Source organism: Venustampulla echinocandica, assembly GCF_003357145.1.
Source record: "Venustampulla echinocandica strain BP 5553 chromosome Unknown scaffold_13, whole genome shotgun sequence".
Lineage (NCBI taxonomy): Eukaryota > Fungi > Ascomycota > Leotiomycetes > Helotiales > Pleuroascaceae > Venustampulla > Venustampulla echinocandica.
The window spans coordinates 380312-396502 of NW_022474218.1; the positions used below are offsets into that span (position 1 = coordinate 380312).

Below are 16191 nucleotides of genomic sequence, written 5' to 3' on the forward strand. Positions count from 1 at the left end.
AGATTTCGCTAGGCTTATCTCAGAACGGAGATGGGAACACCGCAAAACTCAGCTCAAGAAATTTGGTATGGATTAAATGAAGCCTTTCTAAGCGGAATCGTCGCTCCCGGTACCGTATCATTTCTTAAAGTATTATTAAGGAGAGGATTCTGGGGAGGAACTCTTCTATCAACTTGGTACAGTACAAGTAGCTATCCTCGCTACCCTCCATACTCTCCACTACCTCGGTAGCTCGGCCACCAAACGCAGTTACAGAGCAAAGCACTAGGTAGGAGAAGGGCTACTACTTGTAAGTGGGCAACCAACTAGGTAAGTAACTAACACATGCAATTGGCTGAATTAATCAGTTGTTTGGGAATGGCGGGCGGACTATCTAGGTACATACCTAAAGGAGTAATTCCCGCCCTATTACTAAATCCGGACCCCTCCTCACGTCATAGCCAACCTGCGCGTTGATTTATAATAATAGCGAATGGTAACAGACAGCTCGATTACCTGAGTATAAACTGCATTCCCCATCCACAAGGAACTACAAGTATATGTCTGCAAGACACGCCACCAGAATTTTCTCCACTCGTTTTCGGCCTGTATCTCGACTTTCGCAGCTCCAGTTTCAATCGCACACCAGATATCCGTACCCATACCCCCCATTATTGCGAACAATGGCGACTTCCGTGCCCACGACGATGAAGGGAGTACTTATTGAGAAGAACGGCGGCGTTGAAGTCCTGCAGTACAGAACAGATTTACCAGTGCCTACTCCCAAGGAAGGGGAAATCCTCGTAAAGAACGAATTTATCGGCATCAACTACATTGACACGTATGTTACCCCTCGCTCTCGTTCGCGCTCGCGTTTCCACCCCACATCCTAACATAGCCGAACAGGTATTTCCGCAGCGGCCTTTACCAATCGCCGAAGCCTGAAATTCTTGGCCGGGAAGCTGAGGGAGTAATCGTTGCTACGGGTCCCGGTGGCGAGCTATACAATTTCAAATCTGGCGACAGAGTGGTTTTCCTAGGCCCGAGTACCTATGCCGAATACACAGCTATTGTAGCCTCCAAAGCGCACCTCATCCCATCTGGCCTCGCGCCTGGGCTCGCAGCTGCCTCCCTCCTCCAAGGCCTGACGGCTCTCACACTCATCCGCGAAGCCTACCACGTCCAGAAAGGGGACTTCATCCTCGTCCACGCCGCAGCTGGTGGGGTCGGCCAATGGCTGGTGCAATTGTTGAAGGCGGTTGGGGCGCGGACGATTGGGACAGCTAGCACGCCGGCGAAGCTTCAATTGGCGAAGGATAATGGCGCGGAGTTTTTGATTAATTATAAGGAGGAGAAGGATCTGGTGGGCAAGGTAAAGGAGATTACTGGGGGCAAGGGCGTGCATGCTGTCTTTGATAGTACGGGGAAAGATCAGTTTGAGAATGATTTGGAGGTTTTGGCTCTGAAGGGGACGTTGGTCAGTTTTGGGAACTCGGTGAGTTGACGATACTTTCTCAATGCTTGACGCGCTCGGGATTTGACTAATATTCTGATAGTCTGGTGCGGTTCCACCTTTCACGATTGCGAGGTTGGCGGCTAAGAACATCAAGCTTCTTAGACCGCAGCTGTTTGGTTACATTGCTGTTAGAGAGGACTGGGAGAAATATACCAGCGAGCTCTTTGACTTGATCCTTAAGGGAGCCGTGAACGTTAAGATCCATGAGATCTACCCACTTGCGGAGGTTGCGAGGGCTCACACTGATATTGAGTCCCGGGGAACAACTGGGAAACTACTGTTGAAAACTTAGATAACGGTTGAATTGAAGTAGGAATGCAGTCTATTAACTTTTAATCTTGAGATGAAAAGTGTGCCAGTATGCGCCGAGCGATATAGGGGTCTTGTGTATTCATGCCGCAGAAGCCTTCAATGTCTTCCCTTCTTGGGCAGCCTTCAGAAACGCTTCAGGGGGGTCCTGACGATATCCCTTGGGGTTGTTGCTAACCCATCTCCACAGATCTTCGCAAGCGTCTTCGAGGGTAAGCTCTGTCTTCCATCCAAGCTCCTCGTTGGCGCGAGCTGGATTAGCAGTGAGATCCAACACGTCTCCTGCTCGGCGTCCAACGACTTCGAATTTCAAAGGATGTCCGACCACTTTACTGAATGCATTGATCATTTCGAAGACTGTGCATCCACGCCCCGAGCCCAAATTCCAGGCTCGCACACCAGGATGGTTATTTCTAAGGTAGTTGAGAGCTGCCAGATGGCCTTTAGCAAGATCTACAACATGGATATAGTCACGGATGGCAGTGCCATCACGCGAAGCATAGTCTAGAGGTGTTAGCCGTCGCCGTTATGTAATATAAAGGGAGTAATTCGGTGGGCCGCCCTACCGTCACCGAAGACAAGGAGCTTCTCTCGCTGCCCCGTCGCAACCTGGCCTAGGAGAGGCAAAAGATTGAACGGTACGCCCAAAGGATCTTCGCCCATGATTCCACTAGGATGAGACCCAGCAGGATTGAAGTATCTCAACAAAGCACCATTCCACTTCTCAAAAGGCTTGCCTTCCTTCTTCGAATTGTTGCGCTGAGCTTCAACATGATCAGTAATTATGGATTCGATCATGGACTTGGTGCGACCATATGGATTTGTTGGGCCAATTGGGCAGTGTTCGGGAATGGGGATCATGTTTGGGACCCGCGTCGCATCGCCGTACACAGTTGCGGACGAAGAGAATACGATGTTGGCCACATTATGCTTGGTCATGGACCGCAGGAGTGAGATTGTGCCGCCAACATTGACGCGGTAGTATTCGAGAGGGATCTCGGAGGATTCGCCAACAGCCTGGGATGAGGTCAGTATGGAGGTATAGCAGTGGGCAAAAGCTTCCACAAGAGATGAGATGTTCTGTACCTTGAGTGCCGCAAAATGAATAACGCTATCAATATCTGGGTGCGCCGCGAAGACCTTGTCTAACGCAGCTTCATCGGTAATGTCAACCTCGTAGAAGTCAGGCCGCTTTCCGCAAAGGATCTCGATGCGGTCCAGGGAGACTTTGGATGAGTTGTACAAGTTGTCGACAATGACGACCTTATAGTCAGCATCGAGGAGCGCAAGCGCTGTGAACGACCCAATATAGCCGGTACCCCTATGCGATCACCAATTAGCAGCTACTCCTGCGCGAGCTTCTCCCTTACGTAGAAGGCCATGGGAGCCTCTTCCATGCTTCCATGTACAAATTATAACTGGCATTGGAAGGCGGTGGAGGCTCACCCGGTGATCAGAACGGTTCCAACTGCCATGGCGTGATTATGATGCCTTCCTTGGGACGATATAGTGGAACTGCTTTCAATGTATGTATTCTTCTCTCTAGATTGAGGTTGAGGAAGTGTCAAAAGTCTGCGTGGGCTTTACGGAGCATTTGTATGGTAAGAAAGAAGCTAATCTCGGCGGCATCTAGGGAACTGGCAGTGTTTGCTAGGATAGCGGGACCCCTCGGTGGGGTATACGAGCTGAGACGTACTACGTAGTGCAAGCCTACCTACGGAGTAGAGTTAGGAGTACCTGGCCTTGGATGCGAAGCACTACTTTAAGCGGATAATGATGAAGGTAGTACGACATATAGAAGAATTGAAGATGAAAGGGAAAGCAAGAACTTTATATGGAGGATAGGGGAGGGAAAAAGAAGACTTCGATATAAGTGATCTGGAGGGGGCATTTCGTCAACACCAGCCACTGCCGCAGGGCACTAGCCACACGGCAACACCAGCCACTAACCGTACTGTGGCTGTGCCCCCTCGAGCTGTCCCGCCCGCAACCTTCCCTCGAGCTTTGTTGACGCGCCGTCAAAGCTGATATTTAGTTTCGAAGAATGTCGAGAATAAAGACAATGACAACCCAATGCGGCCATACTATCCGCAAACAACCACTTGCCCTCCCTGCCCTGCACTTCAGCTACTTCCTCTCCAGAGCGGCAGCTTATTCCTCCCAATAAATGGCGTTTGAAGGGTCCCATTGTTCGTGTTCTGTTGCGCGCTCTCATTGTGCTATCGCTCTGGACCACTTCCCATACACCTTTGCGCCCGAAGATACAGCCCTCGATACCAAAATCTACACGAGCCTTCGATGACAATACCATTTGCATGATTGATTGTGGAGCCGATTGAGACACGTATTGTGATTATACTTCGTATTGTGGTGGTATAGTGGTCGTATTGTGGAGGTGAATTTGCCGGCGGGGCGTTGGGGTTACTATTGTCGCAGTGCCTGGCGCAGGTTGATGATCACAACACAATAGTAAGTTGGCTTATTGCTCAATTACACAATGGAGCCTCCTCTGTCTACAGCCCTTGGGTACTTCTCCTCGAGCTTGCTTCCCGAGAAGTTTCTTTCCCCGTCATCGAACAAGTTTAGAGATTTACAGAGATCCGTATTCAACCTTCTAACTCTCTTTTCAGATCACATACTCCTTTCAAGACCCCCACCCCTCTTAAGATATACCCAAACCCCCTTCACCAAGCCTATAAGCACAAGTCAATCTTCGCCAATATGTCTACAAGACGTATGACCCGCTCTGCCAGCAGAGCTAGTAGCAGAGGAGTTTCCCCCGCTGCCAGTGACGTGACTGCCACCCCGAGACGAGCCGGACGATCGGCCGGAGGTACACCACTCCCCGCGGTCAACATTCGAGCGAGTACGGCGTATGGAACTAATACGGTGCCAGCGATTTCAGCCAGAGGTGGCCAGCCTAGTGAACAAGAACTTGGCAATGCCCTTACCGATATTCTCAAGCCTGTGCTAGAAGAAGAAGAAGAAGAAGTAGATGGTAAGTTCAAAAGATTTTTATATGGGGTTTATTACTGTACTGACTTGTTTTGTAGCTGTTGACAGCCCTAGCCGTGGCAGAGACGGTGGTCGACGTGGCAGCCCAGCGCTTCGAGGAACCGCTTCGTCGGATGTGAACTTTAACCAAACCTTTGGAGACGAAAGCACGGTTTTCAAGGGTGCTGGGTTTGACTCTTCTTCAATTGCCAGCGAAGACCAAGGAAGTCCTAACGGTTTTACCTATGGAGTTCATATTCAGCATGCCCAGGCTGAAGACTATGATGAGCTTGCTCTTGTAGATGAAAGTGCTGGGTTCGCTCTTGCGGAAGATCATGATGAGCTTGCCCTTGAACCAAGTCATGATGAACCCGTTGCCGGGCCCTCGGGAAAGACAGCTCGTGCACAATCCGGTTTGAGCAAGGTATCTGGAAGGCTTCGAAAGTCGCCTCCCAAGACTAAAGTGCCACATGCTCGAGCTGAGGTCGATTTTACTGAAGTTCCCGTCCGTTCAGGTCTCATGTCGACTGTCAAGGACAAAGGCGCTGACCTTGTGGACTCTATTTGCATGCCATTCTCCTGGTGAGTACACAATCTCAAATCTCCGAACCGCAAGTTAATCATGCCTAGGGCCATGGAAAAGCTCAGTGGGGGTTGGTTTTTGTGGCTGCCCTTGATCTCTATCTTGGTCCTTTTGTTGTCATCTACTGGTAAAGGGCCTTCCAACGATCCAGTAGTCAACCGGGAAGCTTCATACCAGTGGTATGGCCTCAACCTCCGACACAATATCGGCCAATTCGTCCCTAACTGGATCGCCCACCCGATGGAGAAATTAGGTTCTGATGCCCTCCAGGGTGTGCAAACCGATTTACGGGCCTTGGATTACAAATTGGAATCGTTGAATCACCAGGAAAAAATTGATTCTAAAGCCATCGCCAAAATCGAGAAAGCGCTTCCGGATTTCCTCGTTGTCAAGAAAGACAAGTATGGCGTCTTACAAATTCCTCCTGACTTCTGGCATGCCCTTCGAGATTTAGTCCGCACCGACAAACTCATTTTCGCTACCGAGACAACAAAACATCTGCCAGCTTCAAAACCAAGCGATACTGAGACGATGACAGGATGGGACAAGTATCTTGAAATCAATCGCGCCAGGGTTAACCTCTGGTATGGCCAAGAACTCGAACACAGGTTCCCCCATCTTCTAAAGAATAACATCCTCGCGACAAAGTCAGAAATTCTTGATATGGTGCGTCAGAACTGGGAAGAAAATCAAGGTGGCATCAAAACCGAGCTTCACAAGCTTGTGGATGGGCTCAACAGGAAATTGCTTCTCGCCAACTCACAAATCCACTCGCTCCAGCAAGAAGGTAAAAGCCGCAACAAGGCGCATATACAAGCTATGATCGCCGAGTATGTCCGAAGTATATTGCCGATTGCTCAACTGCAGGCCCTCGCGGATGCCAACTTGAATAACCTCGACCACCACAGAGCAAAACTCAACCATTGGTCTCATGGAACCGGAGCTGTTATTGACCCATACGTGACTTCGGGAACTTACCTGTTTCCAAGTATGAGGAAAGGGTCCGCTGAAAAGTGGATCCGACAATATCTTATGAAAAACCCTATTCCGGTGCCCAATCCACCTGAAGCTGCACTTACCAAATGGGATGAGCTTGGTGACTGCTGGTGTTCACCGTCCAATGATGATGGCTTCGGCACAACCATTGGTGTCATTATGGGAAACAGCATCTATCCTGAAGAGGTTGTCATTGAGCATATTGCTCCTAGCGCCTCCCTCGAACCTGCGTCAGCTCCTAGAGAAATGGAATTACTGGCCTATCTGGGCGATATTGACCCTAAGGATTACGAAGCCATCGATGGCCTGTCAAAGCAGATGTTCCCGGGTGAATCGGACGTGGGGCCACGAGGCGCTCCCGACTATATCCGAGTCGCCACATGGAGGTACGATATTCAAGCACCGCATTCTGTCCAGACCTTCCCTGTTCAGCTTGACCTGACACCGTACTTGGCCCACACCGACAAGCTTGTTGTTCGTGCCAAAAACAACTGGGGAGGCAAAAGAGTTGATTATACTTGTCTGTACCGAATCCGGGTCCATGGTCGGATGGGTCTACTATCTCAAGCATAAAGTGCATATTAAGAAGAGTCTGCCGGGGTTAATTATTGTTTCATATTCACAGCAGGCGTATGGTGCAAATGGTGGGCCAATACCCTTTCTGTATTTAAAAGGTGCGACGAAGGAATGTTTTCTGATCAGGGTTTCCGTCTGCTTTGCTTCGTATTTATTCGAAGAAATCGAATAGCTCAAATTCTAGATCATAATTGTCATGTTTCGTTGCTTAGTCTCTGTGCCTAACTTTGACTGCAAAGATACAGTAAACCTTCGATATAAGGATTATCTACATAAGAATATGTTACATTAAGTAGCTGATCCCGGCTACATTCGACATTAATAAAGCCTAAGAGCGGAGAATAAAGAGGGGAGTCAGATCCATTAAAACGGCAATACTTTTCAGAAGTCCTCCGCATCATGTACATGCTCACAGCTCTATGCTCTCGTCTTCAGAGAACTTGACTACCTGGTCCCGGATTTCAAGCGCCTTCCACTCTTTATTAACTTGCCAGAGCGATGATGCAACAAGACTGGTAATCAAACCAACCACGGCCACAATCTTCATACCAGTCGGCTGGATCCAGCCTACGTTGCCTTCCAGGGCACTGCCGGACATAGCTATAAAATCGTACGTTCCATGCAGGAGCACCGAGGGGCCAACCACCCTCCACCAACTCAACTTATCTCCATAATAATCTCGTCGTATGGCTCTCAATGCCGTTAAAGCAGCAATTGACAGATGTCCAACTTGGCCAATAACGACACGTGCGATGAGTGTAAGGACGGATTTGCCCAAAGCTTCATTTGCGCTCTCGCAAGAAACATACATATACCCAATGGTCTCTATCAAACCAAAGCTCAGAGCGCTAGCTAGGGCGTAGTCTAGATAGGCCCTGTTTCGCTGCCCCCTTTCCTTGGGCGTGCCCCGGCGGCGAGCATAGATAATAGGCAGGTATTTGACCGTTTCTTCGACCAGGCCAGCTGACACGAAGGTCAATAAGGCGTTGAATACCCAGTTCTGCCAAGATGACGCTATCTCAGCACGACGGGTGAGTTGATCTGCTGTCAATCCGGCGACAGTACTACGTGCAAATTCCTCCCAGAACTCTGTTCTCAATTCTGGCGAGCTAAAGAGGACAGCAGCGACGCCCTTGCTGATGACGATTTGGACCAGCCCCGCGCCCGCAAGACCAAGTGTGCCTGCTGCAGCGTATGTCCAGAGCATTGGTTCCAGCTCCCCACGGCGTGACGGATTTCGTTCGTTGGACTGTAGCCATTTTCTAAAGCACAAGGCGGTGGGAACGAACGCAAGAGGGGAGAGGAGGGCAGTTCGTGGAGAGACGTAAGTTGTGAGGAGAATAACTGATGGAGGGCCGAGGTAGCAGAGAAGCCGGGCCGGCAATGAAAGAGAGGTATTTTGTGCTAACTGGGACATCCTTTCTCCCGTTCTAATAAAACAAGACGCTAGTAGATAGTACAAAATTATGCTTCCACAGATTTAGAATCTTAGGAAGACGTCGCTTCCGAGCTTGAGTTTCCACGGTGCCACGTGATCTTATCTTGCCATTCGTGGATTTTAAGTATATAACATATCCATCATAATGCTACTTCAGATGGGATAGAAGATACAGAGGAACAACAGACACAGTCCGGACAGGAGCCAGATCAGGAGCATGAGCTTGAGCATCAGCAGCAGCAGCAGCAGCTTGGGGTTCGAATTCCATTCCATTCCAAGAAGCCCACCAAGCTTGCCATGTTGCCCATCGACAATACTCAAACTCAACATGATGGAACTGAGTATTTGGCCATAAAAAACACCCGCCTCTGTCGCCTCTTGACCCGCCTCGCGCTTCGGACAACAGCGCGTTGCTACAAGGCCGATGGCTTCGTCCGGCCAATCTCCCAAAATCTCATCGTCAAGACTGGTCCTTGGGCTCATCTCACTGAGGCGGCCACAATGCTGTTCATTTCCACCAACACCACTCTTCCTGTACCGCGAGTGCACTGCTCCTTCGTCCACAACAACCGCGCCTACATTGTCATGGAGCGCATCCAGGGTGACGAGCTCGCAAAGAAATGGACAACGCTGTCTGAGATCGATCGCAAGACTGTACTTGCCCAGCTTCGGTGCATGTTCAAGGAGCTGAGATCGCTGACTCCACCCGACATGAAAGTCGAGAGCTGTGTTGGCGGTTCCTTGTACGACTCCCGCATTCCTCATGCCAGGCCCCGATTCGGCCCATTTCAAATAATTCAAGACTTTCACCGCTGGCTCCGTGATTGGTTCCGACTTGAAGACCATCCTGACCGCAAGGGTGACAAGGATTATGAAGATATTGAAGCGATGATCGCCAAGCAGGATGGACCGTGGCCGCCTCCCGTATTTACACATGGCGATCTAAATCCTTTGAACATCTTACTTTGTAGGACGCAGATCGTCGGCATTATTGACTGGGAATTCGCAGGGTGGTATCCGTTCTACTGGGAATACACGGCCGCATGGTATGGAAATCGTACTCGGCAGTGGTGGCAAGGCTTGTTAGACAGCTTCCTCGATGCGCAGACCGAGGAGTTGAAGATGGAGATGTTGCGCCAGAAGTGGTGGGGAGATCTTTAAAAATACTGGCTACTGGGTAGGTCACCGACTATACTTGTCTGTCAACATGTATAGCTACCTGCGCGTTCTGTCTCCACAGTTGATCTTACTGAATTGGCGTATATCGGCTAGGTACTTATTGAATCAGCGTTACGAAGTAGCACCTATCATCGCCTGCTTCAGGTTCTTCATACTCCTGTTGCAATCAGCGGCCGCGAAATTCGACCATGTCCTGGCTGATCTACCCGTGTTGGCCGCCCCCAACACGAGACTTTTGCGTACCGACGCCTACCCATCTTGGTGTTTCAAGTGGAAGCATCATCACCGAGTCCCATTACGTCCATGTTGGGCACATCAATCTTGGGCTCAGCGTTTCGCGCGCGCTTAAAAACAGCACGCAGCAATGCAATATCTAATCAGTTTGGCATTTCTCTTTTTGGCGGGGCCAACACCAACAGCATATAGGCAAGGTAGGGGCTATAAATGTCGCTGCCAGTCTGCTCATCTCGCTCATTCAGTTTCTCGAGTTACAAACTCAGTTCAGGTGGGTCCTCATTTTTCTGCATTTTGAACATGAGCAGTAACAAGAAACGGCTGTACATTGCCCTTTATCCTAGCGGAGTCATCAACAATGAGGAACGAAAATAAGGCTCACTCGATCATCAATGCTCCCAGGGCTGTTCTAAATCTGTTGCGCTAGATATCATTGGGGATTCCTCGTAGGTCCCAAAATCGAAACGCAGCTAGAAGTTCCTGGTATGCGATACCATGTCAAGAATGCTCCTCTTCGGGGCTGGGTTTATGAAGAAAACCCTCTGAGAAATGTTAAGAGCACCGTCAGTCTCCTGGCGCGGATCACGATTTCAAAAGTTGAAGACGAGAAGCGGCTTGTTGAGATATTCCGCGCAACACCGATTGTTCAGAACGATCCTAACTGGCGTTGCCGCACATGGGTTGCCGACGTACTGGCTAGGATTTCCCAGGATGGACGAGCGGTGGGGACTGCGGATTTGGACTGGATGAAGATTGAGGCATTCGCTCGTGACTACGTCGCCAAGAAGGCCGACCATGGCAGATATGGTCCGGGTACAGATATGTCTAAAGACAAGCCAACATGGGACATGATTGAAGGGAGAGAGGCTGTGCCATAACTAGGCGGTTAGTGGTCCTCTAGTGCCCTTGACTGATCCCGCCAGCATCCCTGAAATGACATGAATAGAGCGCAAAGTGGAGAGTGGATGGCTGCTAAGTATAGGGCAAATTGTTGAGATTTGGTCTGTGTATAATAGCAAGTGTGATGCCCCTTAGCTGCCACTATCCGGCGCAAAATAATTTCTACAAGTTTGTTTCCAATGCGTCCTCATCTTGTGTTAGTTCCTCAACTTTGGCCAAAGAAAATGTGGCCAGTTGCTCTTGACGCGAACCATTCGTTGGCGGAAACCGTCGAGTAATATATAGAGCCATACGTCGTACATCCGGTGGCACCGTGCATGACGAGCTGTTCAGATCATTAAGTCATATTCGGACTTTCTAAGACCACACCATGAGGCTGTCATCATGGTCCGTCAGTAGGAACTAGCAGTACGGTGGAGGTTCCCCAGTCTCCTCAGTAACAGCAGCGCTGTATAAAAAGGATTCGCCGACAGCGTCACCGGTCACATGCGACCAAATTATAATGTTTGGACTTTGAGGATGGGCCAGGCTCAATCAACGAGAATGGGTAGTCCGGCTGGTCTAGGAAAGCAAATAGCTCATTAAAAGAAAGCTCCTGGTGCTGGTTCAACTTCTTGTAGGAAATACGTTCAACGGCCAGTTCATCGAACGGTAAGCCCCATTGTATAAGAAACGGCAAGGCATATGAGAGGTTGTTAAGCCCTCCTCTAAAGCCTAGGTAGCACGTCTCTACGTAAGCAAGAAAACCATAGATCTAATCGTTCTTAAGGTCGTTGTTACTTGTCTACTGTGAGAAGAAACAACAAGAGGATGGAATAAACATTTGAGGCTTACTCACCACTGTTAGTATTATAAACAACTAATAAGCCAAGTGAAACCGTATATATGTGGGTATGCCAAGTAAGTAGTAACCTAAGTAATATATAAGGACGATTAATCACAATTATAAGGGTATAGGCCTTATAGGCGGTTATATAGGCCGGGCTTATACCAACTCTAATTTAAAGTTACCAGATTGTTACGATTCTTAGTATGTATAGATTTTAACTATATAATAAGAATAATTCTAAATCTTGCGTCTGAAGAATAGAATCTACTCGATTGTTTATAATTCACTAAATTTTTTAGGGAGTTTCCTATGATGTTCTTAGCCTACCTCGTAGAATAAGGTTTGTATATCTTACGTTTAATTACCTCGGTATAGAAACTTTGTTTGAAGGGCATGCTTTTACTCAAGCGTTATTAGGTATACACTAAACTAGAGAAAACCACGTGCCTCGAGGAGCAAGAATACCTCTCCCACACGATTATAGATCGGTATCTCGTAAGGTCATTTTTATATCTAGGTATTGCTGTACCGCAGTCTAGCGTAGCCTATTATCTGGCACACTATAGGCACTTCGTCGCTCAAGATGTACAGATGCATTTGCAATAATCTAATAATCTATCATGCACGCTACCAGTCCCTACCCAATCGCTCGGCTTTATCTTCAATGAGTTCATATGCCGGCCTAAATGTCGCAGCCGTACCGTCGTTGTCATCACCAGTTTCGGCTTTCAAGGCCGGGTTCGGATGCGTGTCAGTTGTACCTCCAAGACTGGTATATCCGCGGTCATATAACACGCAGTAGGGGATTTCCAAATGTCGAATAAACTATTCGCAGAACCATCATTAGCCTCTTAGAACCATATGTTGGCGAACCAAGGGATCGAAATATGGTGAATGCACAAAGAGTGGGGTAAAACGTACAGCCCAGATCTCGGCATAGTGCCAATCAATAACTGGATGAACCCTCATAAACGCCGGCCAGCCATGATCCGTCTTATCAAAATGCGTCAAATCCTGCCCATGTGGGTCTGTCCTCCTGGTGCCCACCAAAATCGCCTTGACTTCTGGACGCTCGTTTAAGTATAGGGAAAATGCTTCTTTCATAGGCATGGCAAAGCGCGAGAGGTCGAGGCCGTAGGTGGTGACAGAGTGGTCCACGAAGTGGTCGACTTCCGAGAAGGCGTGTTGGGAGATAATATATACGGATTGGAGGGCGCTCGGGAGTGGGCGTTTGGGGCATTTAGCGAGGGATGCAAGGAGGAGGATGAGTAGGACGAGACAGTCTTTGCCTCCATTGTAGGAGAGGGAGATTTCTTCGAGGCTATTTGGGGGTTATAGGTTAGCTTTGTTGCCGTTTTTTCTTACTGTTGGTCTTTGGGGGCGGGGCTGAACAAGGGTTTTCTCGGAGGTAGAATTGCATATTTAATGGTAGGAAATGAAATAGAATGGCGACCAGAAATCAGAACAGTAGAAATCCATACCTGTATTGTTCCAACGCTGTCCCAATAACCCCCAACGCGACTCTCGTCTGCTCTTGCACAGCTTTCAGCAGTGGGGTCTCAGCCTCGGTCTCCAGAAAGGCGTTCACCCTCGCAGCCAGCGCCGCGCAGACCGGCAGGATGGTGCCGTCGTTGACGCCATTGGTGACGAGCTGGGTGTCATCGATGGCCTCGGGTGCACGCAGTGGCATCTCGTCGACTGCAGCTGTCCATGTGTGTCCGCAAAACAAAAAAGAGAGACGTGGCTGGTTTTGCTGCGCTTCGCTTTTCGGGGGAACGTGGTCAGCAATATATACTGTACCAAGGTAATAGACTGCCGGTTGGGCTTTAGCGTAGCCGAATTGCAATTCGATTGTGGGGTTACGTGTGGAGGGGTCCCGAGGGGTTATTAATTGCGATAGGCAGCGATAAGAGATGTACTCGTATGTGATTGACATTCACGAGCGAGCAAGCGGTTATGGCGCCGATTAGGGGTATCTTGTTTATTTATTTCATTACTACCACTGGCTTTATATATGAAGTAGACGCCAACCACCAGTAAATCAATCCAGAAGACCAGCTGCAAGCGCCTCCAAATCCTCCAGTGTCTCGGGCTCATCGGGAGCTTCAAGGACACGAGCTTTCTTCTTGGATCGCTTCTTTTCATCATCCGAGTCATCCTCGAACCATTTCTTGGGTCTTTTCGTCGCCCTGCCCTCCTCCTCATCAGCTAACGGCAGCGATGCAAGAAGCTCCATTGCATCGTCCTGACCACGACTATTTGCGGCAACCAGGCCAGGTACGTCCTCATCTGACCCAGCCATGTCCGCCGCTTCCCGGGCCTTCCTCTTTTCACGCTTCTCCCGTTTCTTGGACTTTGCCAGCTCTCTGTCATCAAGATCTGCTTCCTGAACTCGTATAGCCTCCTCCTCCAAGAACTTGGCTCTTTGGATTTCGGCGGGTCCTCGTTTCTGGAAGTCCTCTTCGTCTTCCAGTTCGTACATTTGATGTGGGTTGCCCTCTGCATCAAATACCAGCTTGGTGCCTTTGTCTTTGAGCTTGAGAAGTTTCTTTTTCGACTTCAGAAGTTTCTCTCTTCGTTTCGAATCTATCACGATCGCTTCTTTGCCGATGCCTGGTATGACCTTTGCTGCAGGCCCCGAGGCCGGCAGGTCGGTAGATGCATCCCCGATATCTTCGTCGTCTAGTGGGATAACTCGTTTTACCGACAAGAAGTCATTGTCTTCATCAGCATCGGCATGGGAATCACCGACTGTGTGATCTGCAACCAGCTTTGAATAATGACCCGAAAGAACATCTTGGTTGCGACGTTCAAACATTCTGTCGTATTTCGTCCGGACTTCGCCCTTCTTCCCCTTCGTCTTTTCAGTCTCAGTCTCAGCCTCAGCTTCGCTCTCGTCATCGCTCGAGAGCAGTGCCCGCGGTGCATTTTTAACATTTTTAGCGTCGTCTCCCTTCTGGAATTTGATCTTCGGCGCGCCAGGCAGACCCATGCTAGCAGCGTAACCTTCCAAATCATACTCGCTGAGCTTGAAAACCTCCTTGTCTTTCTGGATATGTAGGGATCGGGTATAACTGACAAACGCCTTTTGACCAAGATATTTGAGCTCAGGATCCTGGAAACACATGTTTTGTAACTGATTCTTGATACTTTGTTGTTTCTTTTCCCGTGGTTTGGTCCTCTGGACTGGGACTTTCTTGTGCGCCAGTCTTTTCAGCATGCCCTCCTCTTCACTTGGGTCCAGGAATAAAACCGCCTTTCCTGCCCTTTCATAGCGAGCTGTGCGCCCAACTCGATGAATGTAAGTATCGGCATCTTCTGGGCAGTCCAACTGAATGACCCAGTCGACAGCCGGGAAATCTAGACCTCGTGCAACAACATCTGTAGCGAAGATGCAAGAGTTTTTCGATGCCGAGAATTTCGACGTGATATCTAGTCTAGCAGCCTGTTTTTGTCGGCCATGAAGATGTAGTAGCGGAATTCCGGGTTGTAGGTGACGAAAGCTTTCGTAAACAAAACGCACTTGCTTTCCAGAAGATAAAAAGACTATGATTTTAGCTTTAATATTAGACCGGATGAAGCTGAAAAGGGTGTCCAATTTCTCAGCAAGAGGCGTGAGAACGTAGAATTGTTGCAAACTCGTGGGAGTAGCACTAGCGGCGGCTTCGTGAACAGAAACATATTCAGGGTCTCGTAGACTTAATCGAGCCAGATCAGAGACTTTCTTGGTTTGGGTTGCGCTGAAAAGCATCGTCTGCCTTTGCTTAGGTAAATGCTCGACTATAGCATCGACTGATGATTGGAAACCCATATCCATAATTCGGTCGGCTTCGTCAAGAACTAGCATCTGCAAATTGTTCACCTCGAAATCCACCGTCTGGTCCATATGCTGTAGCATTCTACCGGGAGTGCAGACAAGTATATCCATCTTGCCTAGCCGTTCCTTTTCTTCTTGTAGACTCCGGCCGCCTATCACGAGGCCTGCTGAGAAAGTATGGTATCGCCCGATCTTTCGAAGGACTTCAAATATTTGGATCGCCAATTCTCGCGTTGGCGATATGATTAGAGCACCTAGGCCATCTAGCTCTGTCCATTTCTGCCGATATAGATTCTCCAGTACGGGGACCAAAAAGGCCAAAGTCTTCCCACTTCCAGTCTTCGCTGCTCCCAGGATATCGCGGCCTTTCAGCGCAAACGGTAGAGATTTCGATTGAATATCAGTTAATGTTGTGAAACGAGATGCGTCGAGGCCTTTGGCAGTGATATGTGATAACGGGAGATCAGAAAATTCTTTTATCTCGGCTTTTGGGTCCTGCAATCTGTAAGCTTACTATACTATACAGTCGGATAAGGCTCTGATCTTACCAGTGCTTCAATTGACTGCTGAAGCTTTTCAATATCTTCACCATCGCGCTTTCTTTTAAGTGACCGCACATCTTGCTTACCCCGCCCAGAGTGCTTGGGCTTGGGCTTTCCCCCAACTTCATGAGGCGCCATAATTTGCGACTATGGTTGTTGTTTGGTCGAGAGGGGTAGAATTTATTTTATTTTTGAAGCCTGGGAATATGATTATTTGGCTGCAGCGCGGTGATGGGCGGCAGAAAAGATAATTATCCCCGATCCTGGGCTAGCGGGCGGCCGCACGTCGAAAAAGTCCC

The 16191-nt window shown here is 49.0% G+C and overlaps 8 protein-coding genes across 8 annotated transcripts; 4 read left to right on the top strand and 4 right to left on the bottom strand.

Moving 5' to 3' along the window:
* Positions 1-662: 662 nt before the first annotated feature.
* BP5553_10110 (NAD(P)-binding protein) lies at positions 663-1787 on the top strand (the record flags this gene model as incomplete). Its single annotated transcript, XM_032018733.1, has 3 exons — positions 663-820; positions 886-1474; positions 1536-1787. 3 exons carry the CDS (start codon positions 663-665, stop codon positions 1785-1787), a joined length of 999 nt encoding a protein of 332 aa, XP_031865141.1.
* A 99-nt stretch (positions 1788-1886) lies between these two features.
* On the bottom strand, positions 1887-3279 carry BP5553_10111 (putative UDP-glucose 4-epimerase Gal10; the record flags this gene model as incomplete). The annotated part of the gene is made up of 4 exons (XM_032018734.1): positions 1887-2308; positions 2371-2821; positions 2891-3125; positions 3251-3279. 4 exons carry the CDS (start codon positions 3277-3279, stop codon positions 1887-1889), a joined length of 1137 nt encoding a protein of 378 aa, XP_031865142.1.
* Positions 3280-4301: 1022 nt separating this feature from the next.
* Positions 4302-6950, top strand: BP5553_10112 (uncharacterized protein; the record flags this gene model as incomplete). The annotated part of the gene is made up of 4 exons (XM_032018735.1): positions 4302-4384; positions 4435-4802; positions 4858-5380; positions 5429-6950. 4 exons carry the CDS (start codon positions 4302-4304, stop codon positions 6948-6950), a joined length of 2496 nt encoding a protein of 831 aa, XP_031865143.1.
* A 412-nt stretch (positions 6951-7362) lies between these two features.
* BP5553_10113 (Uncharacterized protein) lies at positions 7363-8370 on the bottom strand (the record flags this gene model as incomplete). Its single annotated transcript, XM_032018736.1, has 1 exon — positions 7363-8370. The coding sequence occupies one exon, from the start codon at positions 8368-8370 to the stop codon at positions 7363-7365; it is 1008 nt and encodes a 335-aa protein (XP_031865144.1).
* A 318-nt stretch (positions 8371-8688) lies between these two features.
* BP5553_10114 (Uncharacterized protein) lies at positions 8689-9552 on the top strand (the record flags this gene model as incomplete). The annotated part of the gene is made up of 1 exon (XM_032018737.1): positions 8689-9552. One exon carries the CDS (start codon positions 8689-8691, stop codon positions 9550-9552), a length of 864 nt encoding a protein of 287 aa, XP_031865145.1.
* Positions 9553-9934: 382 nt separating this feature from the next.
* On the top strand, positions 9935-10682 carry BP5553_10115 (Uncharacterized protein; the record flags this gene model as incomplete). The annotated part of the gene is made up of 2 exons (XM_032018738.1): positions 9935-10001; positions 10255-10682. 2 exons carry the CDS (start codon positions 9935-9937, stop codon positions 10680-10682), a joined length of 495 nt encoding a protein of 164 aa, XP_031865146.1.
* Positions 10683-12160: 1478 nt separating this feature from the next.
* BP5553_10116 (uncharacterized protein) lies at positions 12161-13223 on the bottom strand (the record flags this gene model as incomplete). The annotated part of the gene is made up of 3 exons (XM_032018739.1): positions 12161-12358; positions 12455-12854; positions 13015-13223. The coding sequence occupies 3 exons, from the start codon at positions 13221-13223 to the stop codon at positions 12161-12163; spliced, it is 807 nt and encodes a 268-aa protein (XP_031865147.1).
* A 351-nt stretch (positions 13224-13574) lies between these two features.
* On the bottom strand, positions 13575-16030 carry BP5553_10117 (RNA helicase; the record flags this gene model as incomplete). The annotated part of the gene is made up of 2 exons (XM_032018740.1): positions 13575-15845; positions 15899-16030. 2 exons carry the CDS (start codon positions 16028-16030, stop codon positions 13575-13577), a joined length of 2403 nt encoding a protein of 800 aa, XP_031865148.1.
* Positions 16031-16191: the final 161 nt, after the last annotated feature.